The 27,690-nt window shown below is 38.4% G+C and overlaps 2 protein-coding genes across 3 annotated transcripts; both read right to left on the bottom strand.

Moving 5' to 3' along the window:
* Positions 1 to 582: 582 nt before the first annotated feature.
* On the bottom strand, positions 583 to 894 carry LOC145775674 (histone H4-like). Its single transcript, XM_082587014.1, has one exon. The coding sequence runs from the start codon at positions 892 to 894 to the stop codon at positions 583 to 585; it is 312 nt and encodes a 103-aa protein (XP_082443140.1).
* Positions 895 to 4,607: 3,713 nt separating this feature from the next.
* Positions 4,608 to 27,690, bottom strand: LOC145784082 (uncharacterized). 2 transcript variants are annotated; one of them, XM_082595841.1, is made up of 8 exons: positions 24,866 to 27,690; positions 20,208 to 20,654; positions 17,971 to 18,093; positions 16,480 to 16,596; positions 11,384 to 11,594; positions 10,934 to 11,084; positions 9,620 to 9,740; positions 4,608 to 7,968 (listed from the first exon to the last, which is right to left on the bottom strand). In XM_082595841.1, exons 1-8 carry the CDS (start codon positions 27,626 to 27,628, stop codon positions 7,888 to 7,890), a joined length of 4,014 nt encoding a protein of 1,337 aa, XP_082451967.1. In that variant the 5' UTR covers positions 27,629 to 27,690; the 3' UTR covers positions 4,608 to 7,887. The 2 variants fall into 2 exon arrangements, 1 of the variants encoding a protein (XP_082451967.1); XR_014290976.1 differs by lacking the exons at positions 4,608 to 7,968; positions 9,620 to 9,740; positions 10,934 to 11,084; ... (1 more) ...; positions 16,480 to 16,596; positions 17,971 to 18,093 and having other exon boundaries at positions 20,525 to 20,654; positions 21,375 to 27,686.

Here is a 27,690-nt window from a genome sequence, read left to right on the forward strand (position 1 = left end):
TCGCACAATTAGTCTGATATCCCATATTATTAAACTACTGCTGAGAGTCATCATGAACAGAGTTAGAAACAAATTACACCCAGAAATAAACCAATGCCAATATGGGTTTATGCCTGATAAGACAAGACGACAATAACGACAAGACAGAAACAATCATACATGCAACATATAAATAGGAATATTTGTTTTAATTATTTCTGAGGCGCCAATGCCTGGTTCAGGCTGTTGTAAATTTACGTTTATTTTATGTATGTTTGTACGTTATGGTTTCTCTGCTCGGCGCGCTTTACCTTGATTGTTTTCTCTGTTCGCGCCTCTTGGCTCACTCAATCTCAGCAAGCCCGTTTTCATAAGAGCTTTTCTTGCAGTGTTCAGTTAAAGGGACTTTCTGTTGCTTTAAGTTCTGATCGTGTGAGACTGACTTACTTTGTTCGTTTTATATTTATGGCTTGTGTATTGCAGATGTACTTTGTTTCTTAGTTCTTTAAAACCTAATAAACGGTCGTTTCATTTCATTGCAAAGAATTGTCATTGATGAGTCATTGATGTCATTGATGTCATTGATGACTCATGATGAGTCTTCTAACCGCCGAAACCGTACAGGGTTCGTCCTTGGCGCTTCAGCGCGTAAACGACATCGAGGGCGGTGACGGTCTTTCGTTTTGCGTGCTTCGTGTAGGTGACGGCGTCGCGGATCACGTTCTCAAGGAAGACCTTCAACACGCCTCGGGTCTCTTCGTAAATTAAGCCGGAAATGCGCTTGACACCGCCTCGACGAGCGAGACGCCTGATAGCGGGCTTGGTGATTCCCTGGATATTGTCACGCAAGACTTTTCTGTGGCGCTTAGCGCCTCCCTTTCCCAAACCTTTTCCTCCTTTGCCACGTCCAGACATTTTCGTAAATTGGATGCAAATACAACAAGTTCAACACAAAATGAAATTAACTTGCAAGGTAATTGAAGAAGAAGAAGTCTATACGGTATGCAATGCGTTCAGTTTTTGAAACGATTTACTTTAACAAATTTTTAAATTCCATTAGCAATTTTACTGATTTAGTTTCATAGCCGAGTAGAGAGAGCCTGGGAACAACACTGGAAAAGGCACAGGCTTGACATTACTGATGAACCACTTGTTGTTTGGACTCACGAGTTCCAAGGCCCCATGGGTTTCTGGACCTCATCGGGTCATGGGACGGGTTACTGGGACTCAAAGTAAACACTTCTACTAAACTTACGTAAATATTTATTTTTTATCTTTTACTATTACAGATAATAAACATTCTCCTTTATTTTGCAACAGTTTGGGTTTAACTAACAACAATTGTAACTTTCTAATATTTAATGGGATATCAAATTATTTTCCAAAACACACAATTTAATAACGTGAATTTGAAAATCAATTTTCTAGAAATGATGTTTTTTTTTAGATCGGTGCTAAATTGGACATTTTGCCACGACTTTAATCACCATCAATGCATTGTTAACAAAGTACAGCATGAGCCTTTAACAAACAAGAATTTGCCCCGAAACCGGACATAACGTGCTATACAATAAGCATATGTTATGTTATTAACGACAAGACATGGCAAGCTTTTTAGACTGCTGAGGTGGGAATAAATGGAACGGCATCCTATACAAATAGTTGAAGCTATAAAGAAATATATATTAGGGCTTTAGAAAGAAGTTTTCTTGCTGCTATAGATGCTGCTGTTGATATTTAGGACGTTAAGCTAATAATGATTGCATTCCCAGCGAAATATCACTACCAAAGTCAAGACAGCTTTTGGTTTTGAAAACTTATTTATACAGTATAGCTTACTCTAAGCTTAATTGTAGGCCTTGTAACTTATTTATTAGCATATGACCAAGAACACAAAGAAACAACAGTGAAAATAATAAAAAGAGTAAGAGGTTAAAATAAGACGCAGAAAAACAAATGTACTCTTAGTTATCAAAATAACCTAATCCATTTCTCTATTTACATAACCTAAATATGAGGGTGAGCTCTGCACAAGAACTAGCAAAGCCTTAACGCTATAAAAGGTAGCAAATTTAAAGCTTATTTATCGAGAATTTAATTGGAAGTTAGCTAAGAAATAATTTATTCTTCCCTGCCATCAAGAATGTCTTTGTGTTTTTCTATCAAGACACAGCTACATTTTGCTGTTGTTGTATCTCGTTTTGATTTCTTACGATAACAATTCTAAATTGATCATATTAACAATATATTGACCAAGTAGACAACATACTATGTCTACTTGTCTATTTAAGAAAAATATTCTACCATTCACAATATAGCCTGCTTAGGGTTATGATTATGGTCAGTGCAAAAAACATTGACTACGAAATTATACTAACAATAGTAAAGCGTTCGCATAATGTGTTGTATCCACAACAGATTACGTTGCTCTCAGATGTTCTCAAATGCAAAGCGGATATTGTCGACTTGTCGGATAGAGAGTCAGTCCAACACAGTCCATTCTTTGGTTGAGATGTCGTATCCATGCTTACGTCCGGTAGATGACGATTTAGACATATTTAACGGAAGGCAAGAAAACCAGTCTTCGTGTCCACATTAAGGCATGCCTTTTGGCAAAAACAAGGCCGCATGTTGTCGAGTGGTGTCGAACCAGCCTACAGTATATGGGCTCTCACCACTCTGCTAGGTTGCCAGGAGGGCACATGGTTCAGAATCACTTTAATCAGCATTTTTTTTATGACCCAGAAAAGTATAAAATCCAAGTCTACCGATTCATCAGTGAACACTCAAACCATTAGTCACCTAGCAGGTTAAAAACACGCCGTGATTTACAAACTTTGTGATCTTAATTACAACTACAAGAACTGTGATTCTAATTCTTGAAAAAAGACGGTTGGTATTGTTTGGTTTTGAATCTTTATCTTTAGACTGACAAAGCCTTGATTGACTATTCCTGGTAGTTTCGCATACTTGTAGAGAGGCTCTTGACGCAGGGCTGATTACCGAGATTGGCAGAGTGGAGTTTCCAATTGTTGAAGTGTTGTTGCAGGGGAAGTATTCCATTCACTAGGTGCCGCTGAATAGAGAGCAGTCCTGAAAATGCGTTGCTCGAGCGCACACCCCGAAAATCGAACTTGCGCAGGATGATCTTGAGCCGGGCGTGTAACTACAGAGCTAACGCGGCGGACGAATAAAATTTATTGTATACATTTTTGTAACAAAAATCGTATTTGTTTGTTGGAAGTCTAGACAACATAAAAAGCTGAGAAGTAGAAACATAAGAATGATTTGCCACTAAACAAAATGGGACAAACTCAAACAAAGAAAAGTTTGTTATTAAAGAGATTTCTACAAAATCTCCAAAACGTGTTTTACAAGCACAAGAACACAATCTTTGTGGTTCTTTGCTTTGCTGTTGTGACAGAAATTCTTTTCGGAAGTCAGGTAAGAATAAAATAGCCCATATAAAATCTTTATGCACTAATCTAGTAAACTATATTCAGATTGGTTGGGGTATTTTTGAGAGCGAATACATTGGCATGCAAGCTATTCGATCCTTTCCACTTTTTTACAAGTTTTGCCACTAACAGATTACGAGTTTGCTTTTCTGCAAAACAAAACGATAACTGGGCAAAAAGACAACTGATTAAATTTTTAAGTTATGTATTAAACCAGGAGTCGGCGACCTTTTTCTAACTGCGGGGAAAAATCAAATTTTGCAAGATCTTGGAAGGCGTGTGTCTCCTGTGGAAGAATAGCTGTTTGTTGGTTGGTCTTCACTAGTTGTTCTGAGATGTCGATTTTAGACTTGTCAGGCCTTCCGCATTCAACTGGAGCAAGATGATGCCTTCCCATACGACAACCGAAGGTACCCGCCTTGAACAGCTATTAGACATGAAGGGCGCATGCTCTGGATCGTCATCACTCTGTACAGGATTGAATTGCATTGACTTCTGTGAGCTATACAATTGCTGTCTCGATTTGTTGTCATTCGCTTGATTGCAAGAATCAATTCCCAGGGCTCACCACTAGGAGGTTGACAACTTAAGCCCCGGCCATAGCTTACTAACACCACTTTTGACAGATTCAGATGTATCTTTTCGAGGCGTTGACGTAATGCATTCAGAACATCGTCTTTAATGGTAGTATCCTTGATAGAAAGCAGCAGAACAAGTCTTTAACAACACAGTACAATGTTTACTTGACACACAAGTGTTGCCAGCTGAGCTGCATCTGTCGTGTCTGTGCTCTCATTTGTCGTCATTGAGAAGAACTGGAGATATTCAAGAATCTTTTTGACTAAATTTTACGCTATCAGACATCTTTTGTAATCGACAGATTACGGTTTTTGGTGAAGTTCTTGATTCTTTACTGTAATTTGAATTTTTGTAGAAACACGGTTCCAGTATATCATCACTCCCCTTTTCTCAAAATTGCCATCAATAAACGGTCTCTTGTGCTTTGCTATTAATAATGCTACCTTGTAGCTGGCAAAACTATCATTTACTGTTTCATCTGTTTTCCTTTAGAACATGACGATGATTGACATCCAAAAGAATACTTTTGTAGCGTGCTGTTTTGAAAAGGTTAAACCAAGTTTGTTTTTCAGATGCCATCGTACGGAGAAATACAAACAAAATATTTTTTATTAAAATCGATAACTCAAACAACTTCTCAAAATAGTAAAAACAATAGTGAGAAAGAAACAAATGTCAGTAATGATACAATTGCCAAACAACTGAACATTTCACTGGTTAAAGAAAATATCGCTTCTTTGCCAGGCATACTAAATGAAAATTTCAAACGGGAATTAAGCATTAAAATGAGTAAACTGAACATTCACGAATAGCCTTCATTTCAAAAAAAATTACCGAAAAAAATTTGTTTTCAATGGCGCTGGTAAGGCCTAAAGTTCAACGTTTCATTTAAAGTTCAACGGAACCAGGCTAAGCTTATATAGAAAAGCCAACAACTGTTCCCCTGCACCATCTCAATGCCGATGTAGTTATCGTTATCATCAACCAATTTTGACTATTCAGACCATTAATTTATTGAAGAAACTTAAGTCCCATAAACCAATGAGTCCCATGAACCTGTGAGGCCCAAACCTGTAAGTCTCAGGAGCTCTTCTTTTTCGTTTCAACAACTGAACGCATTGCATGCCGTAACTTGACGGTGTGGTTTACCAAATTAATGACCAGCCATTTGAATTTGTGTTGTAAATGTAGCGGACGTCGAGCAGTCCAAAGCATCCGCTCATACCTAGCTGTAAATTATTGCAGCAACATCACGAGCACATCGGTGGTAGGGATAATCCGAGAATGATGTCTGGATGTCTACATGCATGAGTTTATTGCAGAAAACAAATCTTCAAACCATCAGGATGCAATAAATCAAAAGATTGCAACTGAAAAATGCCTAACTTACAGAACGTGGTGAACTGAATCAAATCACCGCTCGTAACATAAATTAAACTGACACCACAACTGAACTGGCACCATAACTGCAAACAAAGCGTGGTGAACTGACTGAAAGATGCCACGACTCAATGACTGAAAAAAGTCATAATAATGATAATAATAATATGGTTTTATTTATTGTCGCTCTACAACAGCTAAGGTCTTTCAGCGACAGGGCTCATTTTTAATTTGTATCAGGTTTACGATGTTATCACATTATTACCCGGCTCATTCTCACTGCGCTATGCAGGATAGAACACAATCGGTGCCGTTTTTAAAGTCTTCGGTTTGACCCGACCTGGAATCGATCTCAGATCTACCAGCACCAGAGCCGAAGGCGAAACCACTCGGCCACTGAGCTGGTTCATAATAATGAATTTCAACGCTAGCCGCGTTGGTTTAAGAAAAAACCCAGTGTGATTGGAATGCTCCAAGCGATGTACAAAAGCAATGTGGCATGCACAAGATGCACAATGCAGCAGATGCACAACGCTAAAAAGACATAAAACTACGTGTCTGTGTATCAAACTACCAAATGCAAGAATGCACTCAAATTATTAGTTAGCGTTCCAAACTCCTAAGAAGCACACAAATACCCAGCTAACGTTTCATATTCCTAATCATGACACAATGGACTTACAGCGAAACTACAGAGACTTAGAGCCTCCATGTTTTCACAACATCAATAAGATACAAGGAAACACAATAATACCGCAAAGAAAAAAATGCAGGAGCTACATCAACATAGATTGTGACGCAAGCGTGACATCATCACTGCGATGTATTGCCACTCTTGGGTGAAAATCTCCCTTTACTCTCAATTTAGTTATTTGTGTTTCTCGCTACAAAGCAGAAACGTGATTTGTTCTTATACGATATTTAAAACTGTAGAGTGGATGTCAAAAGATTGGTACATTGACCATCTCATATCACAACTGAATCCTTCTCTTTTTGGCAATACAATACAATATGCTCTCTAACAAATGTGAAGCTTGTTCTAAAAACCAGCAAGAAAACAGGTTGGGTGGCGGTTATCATATAGCTGCTACAAAGAAATTACGAATAGGTATAGTCTAGCATTTTTTTTAAAATTGGTAACGTAAAATGGGTATTCTTAAGCCAATGCGCAACGATGTGTGCTGCAAGTAGGCTATTAACCTTGTCGAAAAGGCTAATGGTCCCGGATTTTAAACTCGAGCAGCTGTAGATTTGATTTTGCATAGTTCGTGTGCTAGATGCTATTGTATTGTTCTAGACAATTTCGAATGTGGGGTTCATTTTAAGCTCATTTAAAAAAAGAAAAGATCGATAAAGTGATAGAAATATGAACAGCAATGGCGATTCATATTGCCATGGTTATAAGATGTAAGTTACACGAACTTATCCAGAATTGTACCAAAAAACTGGTGATATATAAAGTTGCAAAAAACGGCATTCTTTGCTCTGATGAAGTTGTTGTCTGGTTTATCCGAGATAGATTGATTTGCACAACAGTGAAGATTGTCAGTTTTTTAGTTTGTAAGGGAAATGAACCATCTTGGAATCTGTAAGTATATTGCGGCAAAGATCTTCGTGGTCTACAAATTTTAAAAACTGTTGAATTAAACCACCGGAATAATAATTTTGTTTTGTTCAACTCTTTATATAATATAAAATAAGTTAATACAACAACAGAAGAAGCAACACAATGTTTAGGAAGAAGAAGGAAATGTTATAAACGAATGGTGTCCAACATGTGACACGCGTGCCAAACTTGCCACGAATTTTAAATCTTTCTGAACTGCTCTTTCTTTGTTCCGGTTTGACTGTCGATATTATGTAGAAAAAATAAACAAGAGAAAAATCAATGAGATAATACGAATGCTGCAAGATGGGAATAAATGTAGGCACAAGAATATCGTCACAAGTACAAACAAAAATTCAGTCAGTGAGTGTGAGTTGGACACTCCTGCTATACCGCACTTCTTTTGTCAGCTCCTGCGATTGTGACCTGTCATCATGTGAATTTTCAAAATTCATCAGCTTTGCCAGCAATGCGGTCTACTTTTGCATCCGCAGCTTGATCAAGATGACTTTTCAATTCAAGTATTTTGCTTATTAGATCAGACTACACAACGTTGTGGCGGTTCGTTGTTTATCTTCCGAAATGTCATTCATGGCAGCAACATATTTGTCATTGTTTTAAATTCTAAAAATGTAGAAAAACGAAGAAAACAGAAGTCAGTGATCGTGATCTAGTTCCGGCCCATTAAAACTTTGTTACTGTTACAAAAAATATCTTTGAAAACATTGTAGAGACAATTATATTAAATTCATAAGCAAGTAATGCCAGATGCTTCATTTTCTTTTTTAGCAATCTGCCATAATCTGATGGCAATCCGTTGCAGTGATTTCCATCTTGAGGCAGTCTGTAGTGTACAGAAGTGGGAGCTGACTTTTGCCCGGGGTGTCAATTTCCTTGCGGTCTTACCGAAGATGTTATATCCACAGTTATATTTGTGTAAAGTGGATGTTTCTCGTAAAACATTTTCTGCAAATAAATGTGTTATTAATATTATTGTTGTTATTTGTTAATAATGTTTTTAATAACAAAATAATGTTATTTTTGAGAATGTTCTTCATAAGAAATAACAGAATGTTTAGAGTGTAGTCTAATGTACCAAGCTTCATAAACATATTTGAAAATAAAGTTACTTGTGTTCTTCTGGTGACTGCACTAATCTACCGCTTGTTGTTAACAATGACACCCAGCTTTTATTTCCGACTTATCGTCAGTCAGCACTACTGACTTTATTAACAGAGCTGAAACAAGTAAGCCTTGCCTGTTCAGTAGCAAATGGTTCAACACAAAAGCATATTAACAAGTGAAGAAAGTTGCAAAAACCAGAGTTTAAAAATGCAACAAGATTACCGCCCAATTTAATTGACAAAGCAATGATGCTTAAAAATAATGTTATCTGGCAGGGTAAATGCTTGAATATATATTCTAAAATTAGACTATGTTGCTAATATGCTAAAATTAGACTTTAAACTTAATTAAACTAATTATAATATGCTAAAATTAGACTTTGATTAGACTATGTTGCCAAAAATTCATCAATTGTTACACCAAGAAACAGATATAAGAACTCTTGTTCTAACACCAACCACCTTTCTTGGAGTAACTTTCTCAATTGCGTTTATTATTACTTTTTCTTCATTGTCTTCTTTTTCATCTTCTACTTCAGCTTACACTAATTGTTTCTGTTTTATGCATCTGGGGTTTTGTTTGGGCTTTCCACTTTTTGTTAAACTTTCAGCTTAATTTTTCCACCGCTTTGTAATTTCTGTCTACTTGGTAACAATCCTACTCATATCATCTTTAATACCGTACTTTAAACTTTACATACATTTAGATAATTTTTAATTAGTAGCTTTGCCACTTCAATTGCTTTATTTATTCCTCTCAAAGGCTCACAAAAAATTCATTTTATTAGGCTGGTGTATTATAGTTTTGTTTACGATTACTTTTCTGGGAGATCTTCTTGTCTACTGGTACTCAGGGATTGTTTGTATGCATCTACTTTTATAGCTTTTTTAAATATTTGTGCACATTTTTGTTCATCCATTGTCCATCACCCTGTCTCTTGTAATATCTTGGAACCTCTGCTGTTAAGCCTAAAATTTAACTTGCTTCACCTGTCGCTACAACACTTGTTTATCAAAATAATTTTCAATCTGTTTTTCCCTTTACAGTACATTAGATCTTGCAATTATGTTGGTCCGTGCTTTTACAGCAATGAAATAACATTAAAAGAACTAGATTTGAGAAAGTATCCATACTCAGTTGTTGATTCATCATAAAGTAAACTTCTTGACTTATCACTGCTTTTAACTCACTGTCTTCTTCTGTCATGAAGCTATTGATGATGTTGTAATTACTTAGATTTAGAAGGTATCAGAAGCGGATGTTACCTGTCGAGGTTAAGGTACAGCACTTAAATCTGATATCACATTCAGATCTAACGATACTACCATTTTTAACTCGGGTCCGCATGGTAAAAAAATAAGCTGAGTTTTGTAAGAGTCGGTTCCATCATTAACTATGACCACCGTCTTGGCAAAACAGATAATGATGAGCTTGAATGCAAATACGACTATTTGTTCTGTTTTTGGAATTCGATAAAATTATGCAAGGTTACCTTGTAGTTTAGGCTATTAAGTCCTTCCCTTTTCATTTTCGTACCAACATCTTTTAGAAGACCAAATCGTTGCTCATTTACTTCATTTCCTACATCTCGCTTGTGTGAAAACATCAGGTATCTAAAAACAAAACTAAAATAAAAACCTAAATTGGTTCACAAATAAACTACACAAGGCCTTGAACTAAGCAATAAGTATGTTACTATTAATAATATAAAAAAGTGTTCATTGTGAAGCAAAAAACCCAAACAGGCCAAACTGCATGAAATACAATTACTTTTCACGAACAATCTAACTCTAAACAGACTGTTCTACTCTTATGGGGATTATCATAAGGTTCTGGAAAACATGCAAAAATTACACACAGCTAATGCTATTTTATTTTACCGATTATTGTATTACTCTTAATAGACCTGAAATATTGGTTTTTGTTTACTAATTTTGCATTAAGAGTTTATAATTTTTGCATGATTTTCATCTGATGATTCCTAAAAGAATTAAACAATCTGTTAAGCTTTTTTAGTAATAGGTAGTAACTGAATTTGATGTAAGGTCTAACTATGTAAGTATATGGACTAATTTATTTGCTAAATTATTCCTTCTTGTGGCACCTCCAAATATTAGCCAAATTGTCAAGTCAAATCAACGGTAGGGTAATTGAAACGTTTTTGTAGCATTTTTGCTGATAAATTTTGGGCCTACACTGTTGCTTGTACAAAACATTTTACCAGATACATCTAAGCAACATTACAATTATTTTCTAAAACAAACAAACGAGCAAGGTAGTTGGTGTTTTTTATTGTTAAAAGCAATGTTCAGATCAAACGTTGTATTCATCCATACTAATTTCCAATTGAAGTTTAATTCTGTTATTTTGAATTGTAAAATAGTCGTGGAATTTATTGTTCGCCCACATGAACCCCAACAATCAATAGTATGTTTTGTAATGTCAGGAATTAGATTATTTATTATAATAATGCATTGTCAGCCATTAGCATGACAAAAAAAAAAGTAACGCTGTTTGCATCCTTCTTAGCATCATTCGTTATACGGATATCATCTAACAAAATTAATGTCATCTGACAATAATGATCACTTTGAACTGACAATATTTTGTTTGGGCTGTTTAAAACAAGATATTTTGAATTGGCGCACAATTATTTTTCTTGATTTCCTTTCTATGGCAACATAAGAGAAAAAAAATATTGAACTGTGATTGACCTTGTCGCTTCTTTACACCATCACACAAATCAACGAGTTAAATTAATCAAACAAATAATTAGCTTCTCATGTAAATTATCTATAGGTTGCACCTGGACATTTCAATTGGGTATCTGATTACATTCATTCCAATTGCACGGATTCTAAAATAAATTTCGTCGTCTTCACCACCCCATCCCCAAAACTTGTTTGAAAAACCATTCACTTTTTCAAATTGCTCCTTAGTCAGCTCTGATGCGCCACCTGCCGACAAAGTTAATAAATCTTGTCAGCTTTTAAGAAAGTCAAAATAAGTCATCAAACGTTGATTTTCAAACTTATAATACTCATTATTTTGTAAAAATGAAAGTAAGCCAGTGCAGTTAAAGCGTTAGAAAGAAGAACATGAAAAAGTTAAACAATATCAAATTTAAAAGTTAGATGATAAATTCAAACTTAAAAATTCATACTTTTAAAATATTTCTCAGTAACCAATTAAGATGAAAAATCCACAAATCAACTAACTTCAACTTTTCAACAAGTTGGCCTAACAATTCACTTACCAAAAAAACCACCGTAGGGCATTTTATATTGAAATTTGCTCATAGCTGATGCAAGATGTCGTGGTTGGTTAGGACAGCTGTACAAGACATTGTCGTTTTCCAATATCAGGTCAACATCGTGGAACACAAAGCATTGAAAATCGTAATCTTTGATGGATTCCATAAAGCCGACGTTGAGAAGTTTCGCTCGATTGAATTTACCCGTTTTAAACTAAACAACAAAACAAGGAACAATACAGACGTCCCAGAAAACCACTTCATCTACTCCATATCTGGTAACGAACTGGATCAGAGAAAGTGGTTGTCTGAGATTGTACTCTACTGCACAAACAATTCTCTAAACAACTTTTCTCAAATACCATACTTAAACGGAATTACAGCCACCGAAAACGATTTGCGAGCTCAAATTACTTTTCACTGACGTAAGTCATCAAGATTGTGTTTCAATTAATCCTAAATGGTGTCTGACGTTTTTTTCGTAAACAGTTTTTCGTAAAACAATTGTTCGTAAGCAATTGTTCGTAAAATCAATTCTTCGTAAAGCAATTCTTCATAAAGCAATTCTTCGGGCATGCAATTGACCGTAATACTAATTGTTTTTAAACAAATGTTTATAAAAGTTAGGCTACAGCTTTTTAAAAAAAAACAGTTACAATTGTTTACGAATATTCAATTAGGGTAGCCTATATGCTAGAGATGTGCTAATTGTGCTTAAAGACGTGCTGTACCTGTAGAGTGTAGACGAGCAGACAGAGTGTAGAGTCCCTGATTCAGAATGGCATTACAGTTTGTGAGCAGCGAAAAAGAAAAGCCAAAACTTTTGTATAGTGGCCAGCTTTATTACAAAGATTATAGTGCACTTAACGCACAAGGGCAAGAAACTACTTATTGGAAATGTGAGCATTTTCATAAGAAATGTCCTGCATGAGTAACAACTGCTATGGCAGCCATTGTACAATCCATAGGTGAGCACAAACATACTGGAGATGCTGGTCATGTCGAAGCAGCAAAGGTTATGGAAAATATTCGTTGTGCAGCAAAAGACAGTCGTGATGCCTCAAGTTACCTCGTCTCAGCAAAACTATTGGACTCAGTCAAGCTACGGCAGCAAAACTGCCAAGCGTGCAGAGCATGAAAAGGGCAGTCACCCAAGTGCGATTGAAGGAAAATGCAAGACCGGCAATCCCACATTCTCTCCGTGACATTGTGCTTCCAGTAGAGTACAAGCAAACGTTTGCTGGTGTAACATTCTTGGCCTATGATTCTGGGCCTGGAGAAAACCGTATGGTCCTTTTTGCCACTGAAAGAAATCTGCAGCTCCTTGCCCGTTCAAAGCACTGGTATGCTGACGGCACCTTCAAGACAAGGCCTTCACTGTTTGAACAGCTTTACACAATACACGGACTGAAGGAAAACACTTCAGTGCCTCTGGTGTATGCCCTGCTGGGGGACAAAAAGAGAGGGACATACATTCATGTGCTACAAAAGATCAAGGAGTTGTTACCTGCTGTTGCTGTTCCAGAGACAATCATGACTGACTTTGAGATGGCCATGGTTAATGCAGTAAGCAGAGAGTACCCACTTTCAACTCACCGTGGCTGATTCTTCCATTTGTGCCAGTGCATTTGGAGAAAGACGCAATCAAGTGGCCTGAAGGAGCAGTACGAGACAAGTGCAGAGTTTGCTCTGAGGCTGCGCATGTTGTCGTCTCTGGCCTTTGTGCCTATTGATGAAATCATCCGGGCCTTTGACATTTTCATTGATGGGAATATATTACCAGATGTTGCTCAGCCAGTAATTGACTACTTTGAAGACACGTGGGTTTGGCGCCCAGATCGTCGTCAAGGGCGCCGTCCTCCAATGTTTGCAATTCAAATGTGGAACTGTTATGATGGCGTCCTCAGTGGCCTTCCCAAAACTAATAATAGCATTGAAGGATGGCACAGAGGGTTCATGTTCCAGGTATCTGCAAATCATCCAGATATTTGGAAGTTCATATCTGCAATCAAGCGAGAGCAAAACCTAAATGAGGTTCGCATTGAACAGTATGTCAGTGACCAGGCAGGACCCCCTCCAAAGAAGAAGTACAAGGACAGTGCAGAAAGACTAACTAGAGTTGTCCGAACTTGGCGTCAAGACTTTCAAGATGATGAAATTTGTGATTACTTACGTGGAATTGCACACAATACTTCACACTAAACTTGGCTCGTGGACAAATTGTACGAAGTTCCTCAAAGTAGTATTGGTAGTGTAAGCAAAGAATTGCTAAACACAAACAATTGTTGTACTCCAATACATAACAAAAAATGCGCTTTTTCATTGTGCTTATTTCTTTGTGTCGTCGTAACTTGGTTATTTAGGAAAATTTGCATTACGCACCTTCATCGGAAATTGCAAGACAAATCTTGCTGTTGCGAAAAATTGTTCACGAACAATTCACCTATCACCTGTTTACGAACAATTCACCTATACGAAGAATTGATGTATACGAAGAATTGCTTTACGAAGAATTGATTTTACGAACAATTGTTTACGAACAATTGCTTACGAACAACTGTTTAAGAACAATTCACCTATAACCATCCTAAATGTATTAATGGGCTGCTCAATGCCCATGCTCAGCACGCATAATTCGTTGACGGAGAGTTCAAATCATGAATCTAAAATAATTATCCAACAACAAACTTTAAATCTCAACTTTCTGTCAATTGATTAAAGAACATCAGAATTTTTTATATTCTACCTCCTGGCAATACGAGCCTTGATAGATTGTTTGAAAGCCCATTTTGCCCATGCACAATATACTGTTCTTGGTAAAAGTTAAAATAATCAAAAGTTAAAATGGCTAGGACAGAACAATAATTCAGAAGTAAGCTATATGCTTTTAAAGTTCATAGAAAAGTAAAAACTCAAAAAAGTATTTTAAAGCAAAAAAATTAAACAAACTAAAAAGAAACAGTGAAGCTGCGTCAATTAAATCGCACCTAGAGCTTTTTAAACCCTATCTGTCGCGACATGGGGTTTTATGAGGACGCCTCACTCTAGTAGTGAAATATTTCTCAGAAGGAAATATGCTAAAAATGTGAAAATTCGTTACTTTAATTTTTATTCTTTGTGAATTTTCTAAACATACACTGGTCATTTTTATACTTTCATGTCTTTTAAAATAAGCATTTCGTCTCAGGTGGCTATATTTATGCCTTATATATATGAGCAAAAGTAATTTTTTGTTTAGTTTAGCATTACCCTGTGTTATAATTCAAAAATTTCAATTTTGAAGCTATTTTCGGGAAATTAAAATAAAAACCGACTTTCTTAAGTTTTTTCATCTCAAGCACTTTATTTCTATAATTATATTTGTTAGGTAAATGTTAATTTCTATACGCACAATACACATGGCTATTATCTTGTAAAATATTTTGGCTCTGTGATTCTCACAGCTCCCCCCGTTATTTGCGATTTATTAGCACCGAGCTAAGATAGCCCGTGACGTGCTTTCTGCGTACAAACACAGCTCGTATTAAGATAAGGTTAAAAGGAACGCTAAATCATCTTGTAAAATATTTTGGCTCTGTGATTTTCATAACTCTCGTTATTAGCGATTAATTAGCACGGGGCTAAGATAGCCGTGACGTGCTTTTCGCTTACGAAAACAGCTCGTACTAAGATAGGGTTAAATGCAAGTAAACTAAATTTTTCTAAAAAAAAAAGAAAAAAAAAACACAAAAAGGAGTCACGCTATGCCACTGCAATTTATCAATCACTGCTCTATCTGCAAACTTTAAAATGAAAATGTTCATCTGGGGAAGGTCTTGACCTACGAGCCACTTTTTAGATTTTTTGCTTTAACTTTTTTTTTGCTGAAGATAGAACGCTCAAATTTTTAAAGCATTTAACATAACTATTGGGGCAGATCATGGGGAAGTTTCAGATCAATACCTTTAATAGCGTATCAGTTATAAACATTTCCTTGAAAGTCTCCAAAGTGGCTCAAGGGTGCTGCTGGTAATGACCCATAAACCACCCCGAATTACCCATGAGCCATGAGGTTATAATTACACTATATAGTGTAAATATAGCCACAGCTTAAAATGTAGGTATATAGTAATATTAAGATTACATGACAAAGCTACGAAACCCAGCTTGTGATGAATTTGTAAGCGCGCAATCCAATCTTTTCATTACCTATTAAGTATTTATACTCTCAACTGTTAAGTGAGAGATATGAAATCACAAAGGTTTAGTGTGTGAAAACATATTAATTTTAAATATGATTTGAACATGCCCTTAACCCTTAACCAAGCTAAATTACACTTAAACCTTACAGCATAATACAGCCTATACAGTCCTACATACTATGACATAATGGCATCACCCATGAACCATGGCTCAAGAGTCATGCTCCTTGGTGGTTCATGGGTCAAGACCAGCCTGATTGGTATGCTTTGCATCAGAACTAAAAAATTAAAGCAAGTTATTAGCCACAGTCTAACTAAGATTCAGCACTAATGCCTACCATTGCATATATGAAATAGAGCTTCCTGCACTGAGCTAAATCTTAGGTACCAGAACAAAAAATCAATGGTACCAAAATTTTACTCTGGAAGGCTCAAAACAGAACTTCCTTAACAACTGGAAAACGCCTTTCAGCTCTGACCCAAAAATTTCCAAGAAACCTTCTGAGGCATTAGCACGTTCAGAAATGGTACAAGTTGACGCTAGAGTGCAACAGAATTTTTTTTGAAGGGGGTGGATCATGGGTAAACCCGGTTCATAGGTCAAGACCTTCCCCCTACCGCTTACAGAAGAACACACATTTCATATGCTATAAAGTCTAAGTAAATGGAAGAACGCGTATGCTACTATGTCATAAGCACAATATTACGCAACAGTGCTCAAATAAAAACGCCTACACAAATTTGTTTCTTGCAGCATTTTTACCCAGCTTTTCTGTGATACGTAGCCTACAGTGAACCTAATGCGCGACATCTATGGACACTATTTCACGATAATGAACGTGACCACAATTTCTATATTTTCATTATTTGTTTTCCCTCAACAAATGAAGTTTGTTTAAACTGAGTATTTTCACTTACTTGATTAATCACATAAATCCTGTAATCAAGCTGCTGTCTTTGCAATATCGGATGCATGTAGTGAAGAAAATAATGTAAATGGGTGTCTCGGTTGCGAAAAGGAATTATTATTGCCACCTGGAATGATTAATTTTGTAAAAAGAAGTAATCGCTAAACACAAGAAATCTTTTTAGCGTTCTTAACAAACAAAAGCCTATAAATTATTTCCTTGTAGATTATGCATAATATACAGTATAAGCGCCGAGATAATGCTGATCATTAATCACGATGCTGAATGTGTTGTGTACCCATGGTAGAAGGTTGAAATTAAATATGTCAAGGGAATCTTCAGTGATCTTTAGTTCAGATAAAGCTTTGACAGAAAGGTCAAGGCTGGGTTGGGCAAAGTCTAGGAAATGTGGAGAAATGTTATACGGAAGAAAATTATCATTAAAAATAAAAGAAAATGTCTGTTGGAGGTGTGTGCGACCTGCAATGTTGTAACATACGTCAGCAAAGTATGAATAATAAAAGAAAGACAACCACTAATATTGAGAACGGAAAGTGCAATAACAAGTGAAGAATGGGCAGACAAAAACGGCTGAAGAAAAAATATGGAAAAAACAGAAGATGGAGAACAGGAATGACGACAATTGTTGCTAGGAAAGAATCGGCCACCACCAACTAATCAAACAACTTAAATAAGATTAAACTGTTGCATTATTTTTAGCAGGGATTCATAGTATAGGATTGCCAACTCGGCTGGATTTCTGACAAGCGGAGTGTAAAAGTGTTGCCAGATATTTTGTTTATTTTTAGAAAAACTAATTCTTTGGCATTTCTAAAGAGTAATGGTCACCCAAAGCTTGTCCACTTAAAATTAACCTGAAGTTTAAAGTTGTACAAGATTGAGTTAAAGTAGATTTTAGTTGTACTTTGCAATAAGAATGTGAATTTATGCACAAAATTTAAATAAAATTTAAAAAGAGAGGTTAAATATGCATAAAATATGATAGTTTGATAAGTGAATAATAAATTGCTTTAGATTAGTTTTAAAATAGCTTTTTACGGGCAAGTTTTGGGCGACTACTAAATTTAAAAATGCCAAAATAATATTTTTTCTAAAAATTAAAAAAATATCTGGCAACATCTTTACACTCCGCTTGTCAGGAATCCAGACGAGTTGGCGATCCCTATATTATGAATTCCTGATTTTTAGTTTTTTTTATCTTTATTATGTTGCAAATTCAAACTATCTTTAATACTCCAGAATACAAAATACATATAAAATAATAAAGCCGTGTTTCCCACGAAATATAGGCCAAGCTGCGCTTGCAAGCTTAACGTTTAATGTAAACGCTTCTTCTTCTTCGTGATAAGTGAAAAAGAAGATAAGGAAGAAGAAGAAGAAGAAAAAGAAGAAAAAGAAGAGGAGGAAGAAGATGTAAACGATAAAATTCTTGCAATAAAATATGAAAATTTCTCAGTTACAGTAGATGTCGTATCTTTACCTTCCATCTAGCTATACAGTTGGGTGGCTTGTAGTGACCTCCATCAGTTACAAGAGGATTTTCTTTTTCAATTGCTTGGTATGGGGGCGGGATATTTGGTAGCGGACTGGCATCCTTTCTTCCCTAACAAAAAACAGTGCTTTAGTGTTTTCAAAATTTCATTGACTTCCAGTACTTTAGTGTGTGTACATTTCAATTAAACTCCGAATTTGAAAAACATTTTAAGTCAAATAAGAACAAATAAGAAATTGCAAATACCCCTGTGTTATACCAAAACGACTGCTGAAAGTGATTATGCTACATTTGGTCTGGATGAAGCATGAACGACATAATTTAACTGCAGCAGGAATTTAGCAAGCATTATCTGCACTATAGCAGGTTGTCAACACATAATTCTAAACCTGATGCACCTTTAAATCAAAATCACAATGTCGTTTAACGGACAATGCCTGCCAAATCAGATATTTTGATTGCTATAAACAGTGTTTCCCAACCTTTTCAATTCACGGACTATTTTTTCAATAGCCCAAACCTTTGTGCACTCATGTTACAGCAATCACAAAAGAACTTGTTTGATCGAAATTTGTTTATTGCTCACATTCTCAAATTTCAATGGGAACCTTATCCCTGAACTTGCTTCACCAGTTTATGGAAATTGGGGTTGATGGTCGTTATCTGATGCACATCTGATGTTGTCTTCTGGTTGTAGTTGGTTGCGGTACTTGGTTTTAAATTTTCATCATAGTTAGTGCTGAAAAACCAGCTTCACAAAGATATGTTGTCGGAAAGGGCAAAAGAGCTCTTGTTTCCTGCAAACAGAGTTCAGATAAATTGGGTTCCATTACTTGGACGTTGGCCCAAAATTGAGTCAGAGAAACATTTTTTTTTCCACAGCTGTCGACTTTGCAGCATAACCAGTTGTTCACCAATGCAATCTATTTCCAGATGATCCAGTAGTGCTGAAACCTCGAAGGGATTTCGCACCCACTTAAACTTTTTGTTGAAATTGTGGGAAGGAATAGATCTGTCCAGCTTGAACATAAATGAAGTAAGGTGCTCAAGAAAGATTCCACAGATGCTCTTCAAATCAAATTCTTCTTCTTCCAAAAATGCGTTTAAAGCAGGCAAAGCAGCTATCTTCCCACTTTCCTTTCGATGCATCCACAGTTTCATTTTACCTTTAAATGCGAGAATGTTTTCCGATACATCCAAAAAGATTTTATTTTTTCCCTGCATAGTAGCCTAGTGTTCAGCTGGTTTAAATGGCTGAAAAAAATCAGATAAGAACAGCAGTTTGGCAATCCACTCGTTGTCGCTGAATCGCTTGGCAAGTTTATGATTCTGCTCTTTTAAAAAAGCACCGATTTCATTGCGTAGGCTAGTCACTCACTCTAACACTTTTCCTCGTGACAGCCAACGGATGTTCGAATGAAATAAAAGCCCAGTGTGCTCCGCACCCATCTCGTCGCACAACGCTCGAAATATACGAGTAGCCTACATAAAGGGAGGGATTTGATATAATTAACCACAAATATAATTAACCACAGATACAAACTCATTGAAGACTATGGCTAGGTTTTCTTGAATCTCTTTTGCTGCCAGGTTTTCTAGATGAAGAAGACAATGAATAACTAAAATATCTTTGTTTTCCATTTTCACGAAACTCATAAAACTTTTGTTTGTTCCCATCATAGACGGAGCACCATCGGCACAAATAGAAACACAGTCAATCCATTACAGTTGATGTTCTTTAGAAAAAGAATCTATTTTCTTAAATATTTTTTCTCCTGTAGTGTGTTTTGTAAGTTGACGGCAAAAAAGAAATTGCTCCATGTAGTCCTCACTTGCACGATATCGTATAAACACCATAAGCTGGGAATCGTTTCCTATATCGCTAGTTTCATCCAATTGTAAACTAATTAATTAAACAAACAATTCCGTTGAGCTACATCAGAGTTGCATTGAAACACACATTGCTTACATATACGATCTTAGTTGATGTGCTTAGTTGATGTGCTTCACCCAGAGCCTTCCACGGACTCATTTGAGTCCGCGGACTCGGGTTGGGAAACACTGCTATAAAACTTCAGTTTAAAAAAAATACCTAGTGCAAATTAATTTGTGTCTACGTATGCCGAGTTCGCCAAAACAGTATAATATACAAATCATATTGATATGTCTTGGTCACAAAGACACTTTTAAAACCATACACAATAAATTTGGAATCGGTTACTTACTACAAGACCAGGTGGAGTTTCGGGGCATGAAGGCAATGAAACGATATTGTCTATAGCAAGTGGAATGTTCGATTGTTTGGCGATTGTTTTAAAAGATCCAGCTACTTTAATTGTTTCTGGCCGAGCACGTGTATTATTTTCCGGTTTAACTTTCTGTGATAGCACATTTGTTGTGTTGTTTGGTGGTATAGTATCTAGCGTTGTTTCTCGTGGTTGAACAGTTGTACGTTTCAGCAAGGTACTTGCGTTGTTCCGTTGCAAGGCATGGTCTTCTTTTGTTTTTAACAATCTTGTATCACAATTGTTGTCAGTGCAGTTTTGATTGCTTTTTTTTGACCTCCCGATAAATGTTTCTTTATCAAAACTTTTTCTCCTGTTTGAAGAGAATGTTCGAGAAATAGGATTGCTTGAAAAATGACTTGTCTTTATTTCTCTAGACAATGAAACCTGAAAATATAAATTTGTTGAAAAGGAGCGATCTTTCTAGCGTCAGCACTACTTGACTACTCACTATAGAACAGAAAGCATTGTGTTTCGCTAACCATACCGGTGTAGCATCCACACTGATGAAGCCATCAAGAGTTTAAGATTTTTCTAAAAAACATGTGATTCTCGTAAGTCGAGTGTAGCAAGAATTGACAGCGATAGACACGTGTTTCGCTCATGAAGCTGGGATCATCAGTATCGCACCACAATTTATGCTACATAGTTATCAACCGCTGCTTTTGTTAGTAATTGGAATGGAAGAAACACGTGTCTATCGCTGTCAATTCTTGCTACACTCGACTGCCGAGAAACACATGTTTTTTAGAAAAGTCTTGAACTCTTGATGGCTACAGTGTGGATGCTACCAGTGCTGTATTCGTAAAAAAAGCACAAGGTATATTGTCAGATTTGCCAAAATGATAAATAATACACAGCTTTCAAAATGCTAATCTTTATTCTACCAAAACTTCGTTTACCCCACTTTTTCTAGGGGCTTCCCCATGTGAGGTGGGCTGCGGGAAATCCTAGATAGACCATCCCAGACACGGGTCTTGATACCGGAACCCAATGTCATTGTCTAAAACGTTTTTTGCCTAGACTGGATAAAGTGCAGGCCTTACTTATTAGAAGAAATGGTGTATTGAAAACGACAATAATAAAACGAAACAAACAGTTGCTTACCGAATTCTTACATATTCCCTAGTCACTCCAAATCTCCAGTTCTCCAGATTTATAAAACAATGACCACTCCAGTCCATGCCAAAACGTAAAAAGCAAGATCAACTAGCAAAAATTGTTAATGCATGGCCGGGTCACTCAAGCATGAAAATAGAATGGAGCAGAGATACAACAATAATATTAAATGGGCGGGGAATCGTTTCTAACATACCCACCCCCAAAACCAGAGTTTAACAAATGAGGGTTTTACCACTGTAAAACGATTACAACGAAGCAAAACACAAACAAATTAATTGCCACAAGGTGGCCAAATAAACGACAATGAACATGAATTATGCAAATATCGACAAGTCAGAATCAAAGCTATTCGAGGTTAGCAAGGGTCACAACTACAACACAATACCTGGCTTGCATAACACACAAACCTAATAGAACATACATAACAGTAGCTCGAAGACACGCCCAAGAAGAGTTAATAAACCCTTTTGACCAACATGCTTAGCGATTGCTAAGAATAAGCACAAAAACATAAGTCTACCGACAACTGGAAGTCAGTATAAACGGATACACGAAAAACAAATGAAAACATACATGGTACCAGTGGCAAAAGTGGGGATATGGCATAAACAAAAGCACACATACAACCTAATACTGCGCAATGCTATGACCAGCGCAAGTGACATTAACGTCAGAGCAACAGTAGGCTACCAGAAAAAACACGCGACTGTTAAGTCGAGTCGTGATAATTAAGCAATGAATTGACAAAACACAAAAAATAATATCGCACATAGCAAAAGCATTAGTAGTGAGACAGGTGTGTGAAATAGTCAGACCAAAAACAGAGCTAGACTGCTACAGTGTAAATAACTGCAGTATGCAAATAGAAACAACACTATTAATGGGAGTCAATAACACAGTTATGGCAGAACTGCTGGATGCAAATGCATCGACGACACCGCGTTAGCTGCGGTAGTGAGGAGCACAAGAATAATAATAGTAAAATAAACACAAACACGCAATACAATTCAAAACTGAAACCTAAGTAGCATGAGAAATGTCCGTTGTGCAATCGTGCCAACCAGCCAGCCTAGAAAACAAAATTGTCATTTTTAAGAGTCCATACTGCCCTCTAGCAGGCAGATCTTTCTGATGTCGCGAACAAACTCAGTACCGTCAGCAACTTTTACTCGCACGCGTCTGACAAGTTTATTAGTGTCCGGCATAACTTCTTTTACAATAGCCTTGGGCCAGTGCCCACGTTTAGTTGCCTCGTCCGCTACCAGTACCAAATCGCCTGGTTTCAAGCTTGGAGATGTGCCAAACCACTTTTGTCGGGGCTGCAACAGGGGGAGATATTGCAACAGCCATTGTTCCCAAAACTTGTTTGTGAGGTATTGGGTCTTTCTCCAAGAGCGTCGATAACCGTCAGCCTTCATAAAAACATCTGGCGGTAGGGTGTCACAAGCTGATCCGGTGAGTATCATACTTGGAGTCAGGGCTTGCAGATCATCTGGTGACGATGGGAGCGAAGTGATGGGACGATCGTTTAAAATTCTTTCAATCTCTGCTACCAGCGTTAGAAGGTCGAACTCATCCAACGTAGCGTTTCCTACCAGCGACCGCATCAATTTTCTTAATAAACGAAAAAATATTTCGTAGAAGCCGCCTTGATGTGAAGCACGCGGAGGGTTGAAGTGCCAGTTCGTTTCATGCCGAAGTAAGGCATCGGTGACTTTCTTTTGATGGAGGTTCTTGAGTCCTTGCCGAAGTTCGCGGTCTGCAGCAACAAAGTTTCCTCCGTTGTCACTGTACAGATCAGTAGGACAAACGTTTCTACGGCTGCAGAATCTTCGGTAGGCTTGAATGAATGCACTTGCCTCCAGGGTTTGCACGACCTCAAAGTGCACAGCACGGGTCGCCAAACAATTAAAAATACAAACATATCGCTTAACACTGCTGCGGCCGCTCTTTACCATCAATGGACCAAGAAGGTCAGTGCCAGCAGCTTGAAAAGGAATGGATTTGTTTACGCGTGGAGCAGGTAAGTTGCCCATCTGCTGTTTTCCGGCGGTAGCTTTCCAAAAACGACAGTTCATACAGGAATGCAAGACCCTTTTGACAGCTGATCGCCCTTTGACAATCCAATAACGGGAAGCAATGGCGGTAAGGACTTGTGAGCATCCCATGTGTCCTTCTCGTTCGTGATACCTCATGATCACTAGATCGGTGATTGGGTGCTGATATGGGAGAATGATCGGATGCCTTCTTCCGCTTGACAGAGAAGATTGTTGCAATCGCCCACCAACTCTTAACGTTTCGTTAACAACATAGGGGTTTAGGGACTGTAGCTCCTTCAAAGCCACATGCTTCTTCAACTGCAAGTCGGACACGAGTTCCACCGGGGCGTCAAATCCTGGGTGGTTATGGAGAACTGCGAACACCGTCGGGTATGCTTGATGCTGGGCGGCTGTGACAATGGCAAGTTCAGCTTCGTCCATCTCCTCGACACTGAGCGAATCTGTCTTAACAGTCAAGGAGTCATCTCGGCATTTCCTTTTCAGGTACAATTTGTAGCGAAGCAACCATGCAACCGTTCTTTGCAGATCGTGGAAACGCGAGTAGCGGGTAAACAACCGACATAGAGAGTCTGAGTCCGTAATCGTGTGTTGCTGAGCTGAGCAACGTTCAATGTTTTTAACCTCTGGATCGTCTGACGAAATTCCGCCAACAAAGTCGGGCTGGTTTGGCCAATTGCTCGTGACATCATGCAAAAACTTAGGACCATTAAACCAAAGCTTAGCGGTATTAACTTTATCAGGCCAAACTCCCCGAGACGCGAGGTCAGCGGGGTTTAAAGTAGTCGGTACATAATGCCATTGATTGACACTGGTAAGCATGTGAATAGTGCTCAGCCTATTAGCCACAAAGGTGTGGAAACGAGTCGAAGTATTATTAATGTAACGCAGCACAACAGTTGAGTCTGTCCATAAGACAACACAATTGAATTTAAAATCACACTCCGTCAGGATAAAATTGCAGACTTTGGCAGCGAGCACAGCAGCAGTGAGCTCCAGGCGAGGTACGCTAACAGGCTTTAATGGAGCCACTCGAGCCTTGCCAAATAGAAAATTACAAATTACTACAGAATCATCATAAAACACTTTAACATAAAACACGACCCCATAGCCACTGGTACTGGCATCACAAAAACCATGCAATTCAAAGCGGATAGCACATTTACCAAAAAGAGTCAGGCTTCTAGCGATGGAAACACATTCAAGCTCTGGAAGGGCCTTTAACCAAGCTTCCCAATTAATGTTTACTGGCCCAAGGCCATTAAGGGGTTCATCCCAATCAAGTTGAGCGTCACATGCCTGCTGCAGGAGTTGCCTAGCAGGTAAAATGAAGGGTTGTATTAGACCTAGTGGGTCGTATGTTTGCGAAATCATGGAGAGAACGCCTCTCCGGGTGTTAGGCTTTTGTTGGATACTCACCCTCACCTCCATGCAATCGCTCGCAGCATTCCACACAACACCAAGGGTTTTCTGCGTTGGAAGCTGGCACTGAGGCAAATCGACCTTCGACGCCAAGTCTTCCTGCAACACAGAACTCAAGACCTCTGCACTGTTAGACAGGAATTTAGTTAAATGGAAGCCGCCACTTTGTAATAGTTCACGCAGTTGTTGTATTAGTTCGATAGCCTGATCCGGCGATTCACATGAATGACAAATATCGTCAACATAAACATTTTTTAAAACTGTGTTAACAGTGTTTTGATCAGCACCTGTTTCATTGTCTTTGGCAGTCATCCGAAGCGCGAAGGCAGCACAGCATGGCGACGACTTTGCTCCAAACACATGAGTTTGCATACGGTAGTCGACAGGTTCCCGCTTGAGAACATCGTCCGGATACCATAAGAATCGAAAGGCATCCCTGTCTCCTTCGTCTACACGTACTTGGGAAAACATGGCCTTAATATCGCCCACAACAGCGATCGGATGTTGCCTGAAGCGAAACAATGTTCCTACAAGGTTATTGGTGAGATCTGGGCCATGAAGCAGCTTGTCATTTAATGACACGCCTTTAAACTTCGCGCTGCAGTCGAAAACGACTCTAAACTTGGCCGCATTGGTCGTGCAGTGATGGGGCACATAGCACGTCTTCCCTGGTGTGTCTACCACACCAGTTTCAAGTGGCACAGCATAGCCACATTTAACATATTCCTGCATTTTACCACGATACTTATTGAATAACACCGGGTCAGTAATAAATCGGCGCTTCATTCCCTCTAGGCGCTTGAGTGCCATAGAGCGATTATTGCACAAGTCCGGGTCTTCATCCTTCCACAACAGCCCTACAGAATAGTGTCCATCCACCTTCTTCACCGTGTCCTGCATGATCTGCAGCGCACGTTTATCCTCAATTGAAGGACAGGGGGCCTGTGGCTCATCGATGTCATTAAAATCCTGCAACAATACATTTAACATTCTATCGCAAGACTCCTTTACGCTAAGAAAGTTTACCATTACTGGTGAGTTGAGTTGCCTATCGCCGCCATCTTTCCCATAAATGGTCCAACCCAGAAGAGTGTGCAGTCCACATGGTTCTCCTGGTGCGCCAGTACGAACTTCCTGCAAAAGATAAGCCTGGTGAAGATCGCTACCCAATAACAACTCAACCTTCCTATCTTTTAGTTCAGGGAACTTTAAGTCCTCCAAATGACTATATGCACTACTAAGTGCTTCGGTGGGGATACTGTGGCTGACATCAACAATCTGGTCCATCACCAGAGCATCTGCAACGGAAAACACAGCCTGCTCTTCCATTCCCTGCACAGCCAAAAAATCAATTTTCTTGTCATGAAAGGAGACAGCATTGGTGGTCAGCAACTCCACATTGCTTTTTGTCGCAGCAACCCCTAAGCGAGATACGAGGCTTGAGGAGCATAGACTGACGCTAGAACCTTCATCGATAAAAGCATAAGTATAGGTATAGTTGGAGGGGTCCCCAGCCCATACCTTAACTGGCAAAACCTTAAAAATTGTTGTCCCAGATGTTGCTGGCACAGTTGCGGACGTTGTTGCTGAGATGCCCTTCTTCAGAGCAGAGGGGCTTTCCTCTTCCACACGGTTTACATGCAGAAGTGAATTATGCCTCGATCCACACGTTGCACAAGATTTCTTAAATCTGCAATCAACCACTCTGTGGCCTGCTCTCAAGCAACAAAAACACAGTCTATGCTTTTGCACCAGGGTTCTTCTTTCTGCAACAGGCTTTTGTTTAAACATCTCACACTTCCATAGTGCATGCGACTCTGCACACAAACAACAGGACTCTTGCTTATGGTTAGCAGATTGGGAAATCTGCTCTTGGGTTGTGCAAACCGAAGCACGCTTGTAGCCACCTTGCGGATTAGATCGAGCCATCGTTGGTTGTAGAGCTCTCTTAACATCTTTGCCTGGTTGCATAAGATGGCCATATTGGCTGTCGGCTCGAGAGGCTGCATCCTCGACCAAGACTCTTAAATCGCCAAACGTGGCACAGTCCGATCCCAAGTGATTAACATTAACAAACTGCTCCTTTAACTTATAAGGAAGTCGCAGGAACAGCCGTTGAAGCACCTCATCACTGTTTAAAAGATGGGACTTACCCCAGCCATCGAAACTGACTTCACACTTATACATCTTGTCGCAAAGCTTTGTGAGGCCCGGCGCATCCCACTCTGAAATAGGGGGTCCTTGCAGCAAATCTTCCTTCACTTTGGCCATGAGTTTTCCAGGGTTGCCAAACCTTTTTCTCAATCTATCCCATGCCATTCCATATGCTCTTTCACTATTTTGCAAGCAACTCAGGCCAGAAATTACTTCCAAGGCCTGGCCTACACAATTGTCCTCCAAAAAGGCGATGCGATCTTCAAAGCTTAGATAGTTTGACTCAATGTATCGTTCAAAACGCCTTTTAAAGTTAAAGAACTTTAACACATTGCCGTCAAACTTCTCCAGCGACAACCGAGGACCATGAACATTTTGAAACCCTGCACTGAGCTGGGGTTGAGGCACGACGATGGGAAATTCACTACTATTATTAGCTTCAGTGCGAAAGGGAGATGTGTAAGGATTAAGAATATTACTAGCACTACTGCTGCCCTGAAGGATACCCTGTTCTGCTTTTACAGGTGGTATCTTTACACCACTCTCACGGGGTGTCACGTGACTGCTAGACTCAGCAGCTTTGCCTGTGTCACTGCCTGCATCCATAACTACCGATGATGTTTGATGTGACACTTGCTTAGATTGTTCTCGACAGCTTCGAATGAGGG

The sequence above is a fragment of the Aplidium turbinatum genome, chromosome 1 (assembly GCF_918807975.1).
Source record: "Aplidium turbinatum chromosome 1, kaAplTurb1.1, whole genome shotgun sequence".
In the NCBI taxonomy this organism is placed as follows: Eukaryota; Metazoa; Chordata; class Ascidiacea; order Aplousobranchia; family Polyclinidae; genus Aplidium; species Aplidium turbinatum.

Coding starts and splice junctions, on each gene's coding strand:
- LOC145784082 (XM_082595841.1), bottom strand. CDS start 27,628: ATGGATGCAGGCAGTGACACAGGCAAAGCTGCTGAGTCTAGCAGTCAC. Junction 16,597..17,970: donor ACTGTATAGCTAGATGGAAG/GTAAAGATACGA, acceptor TAATCATTCCAG/GTGGCAATAATAATTCCTTT. Junction 11,595..16,479: donor GGATTTATGTGATTAATCAA/GTAAGTGAAAAT, acceptor TTTGTTGTTTAG/TTTAAAACGGGTAAATTCAA.
- LOC145775674 (XM_082587014.1), bottom strand. CDS start 894: ATGTCTGGACGTGGCAAAGGAGGAAAAGGTTTGGGAAAGGGAGGCGCT.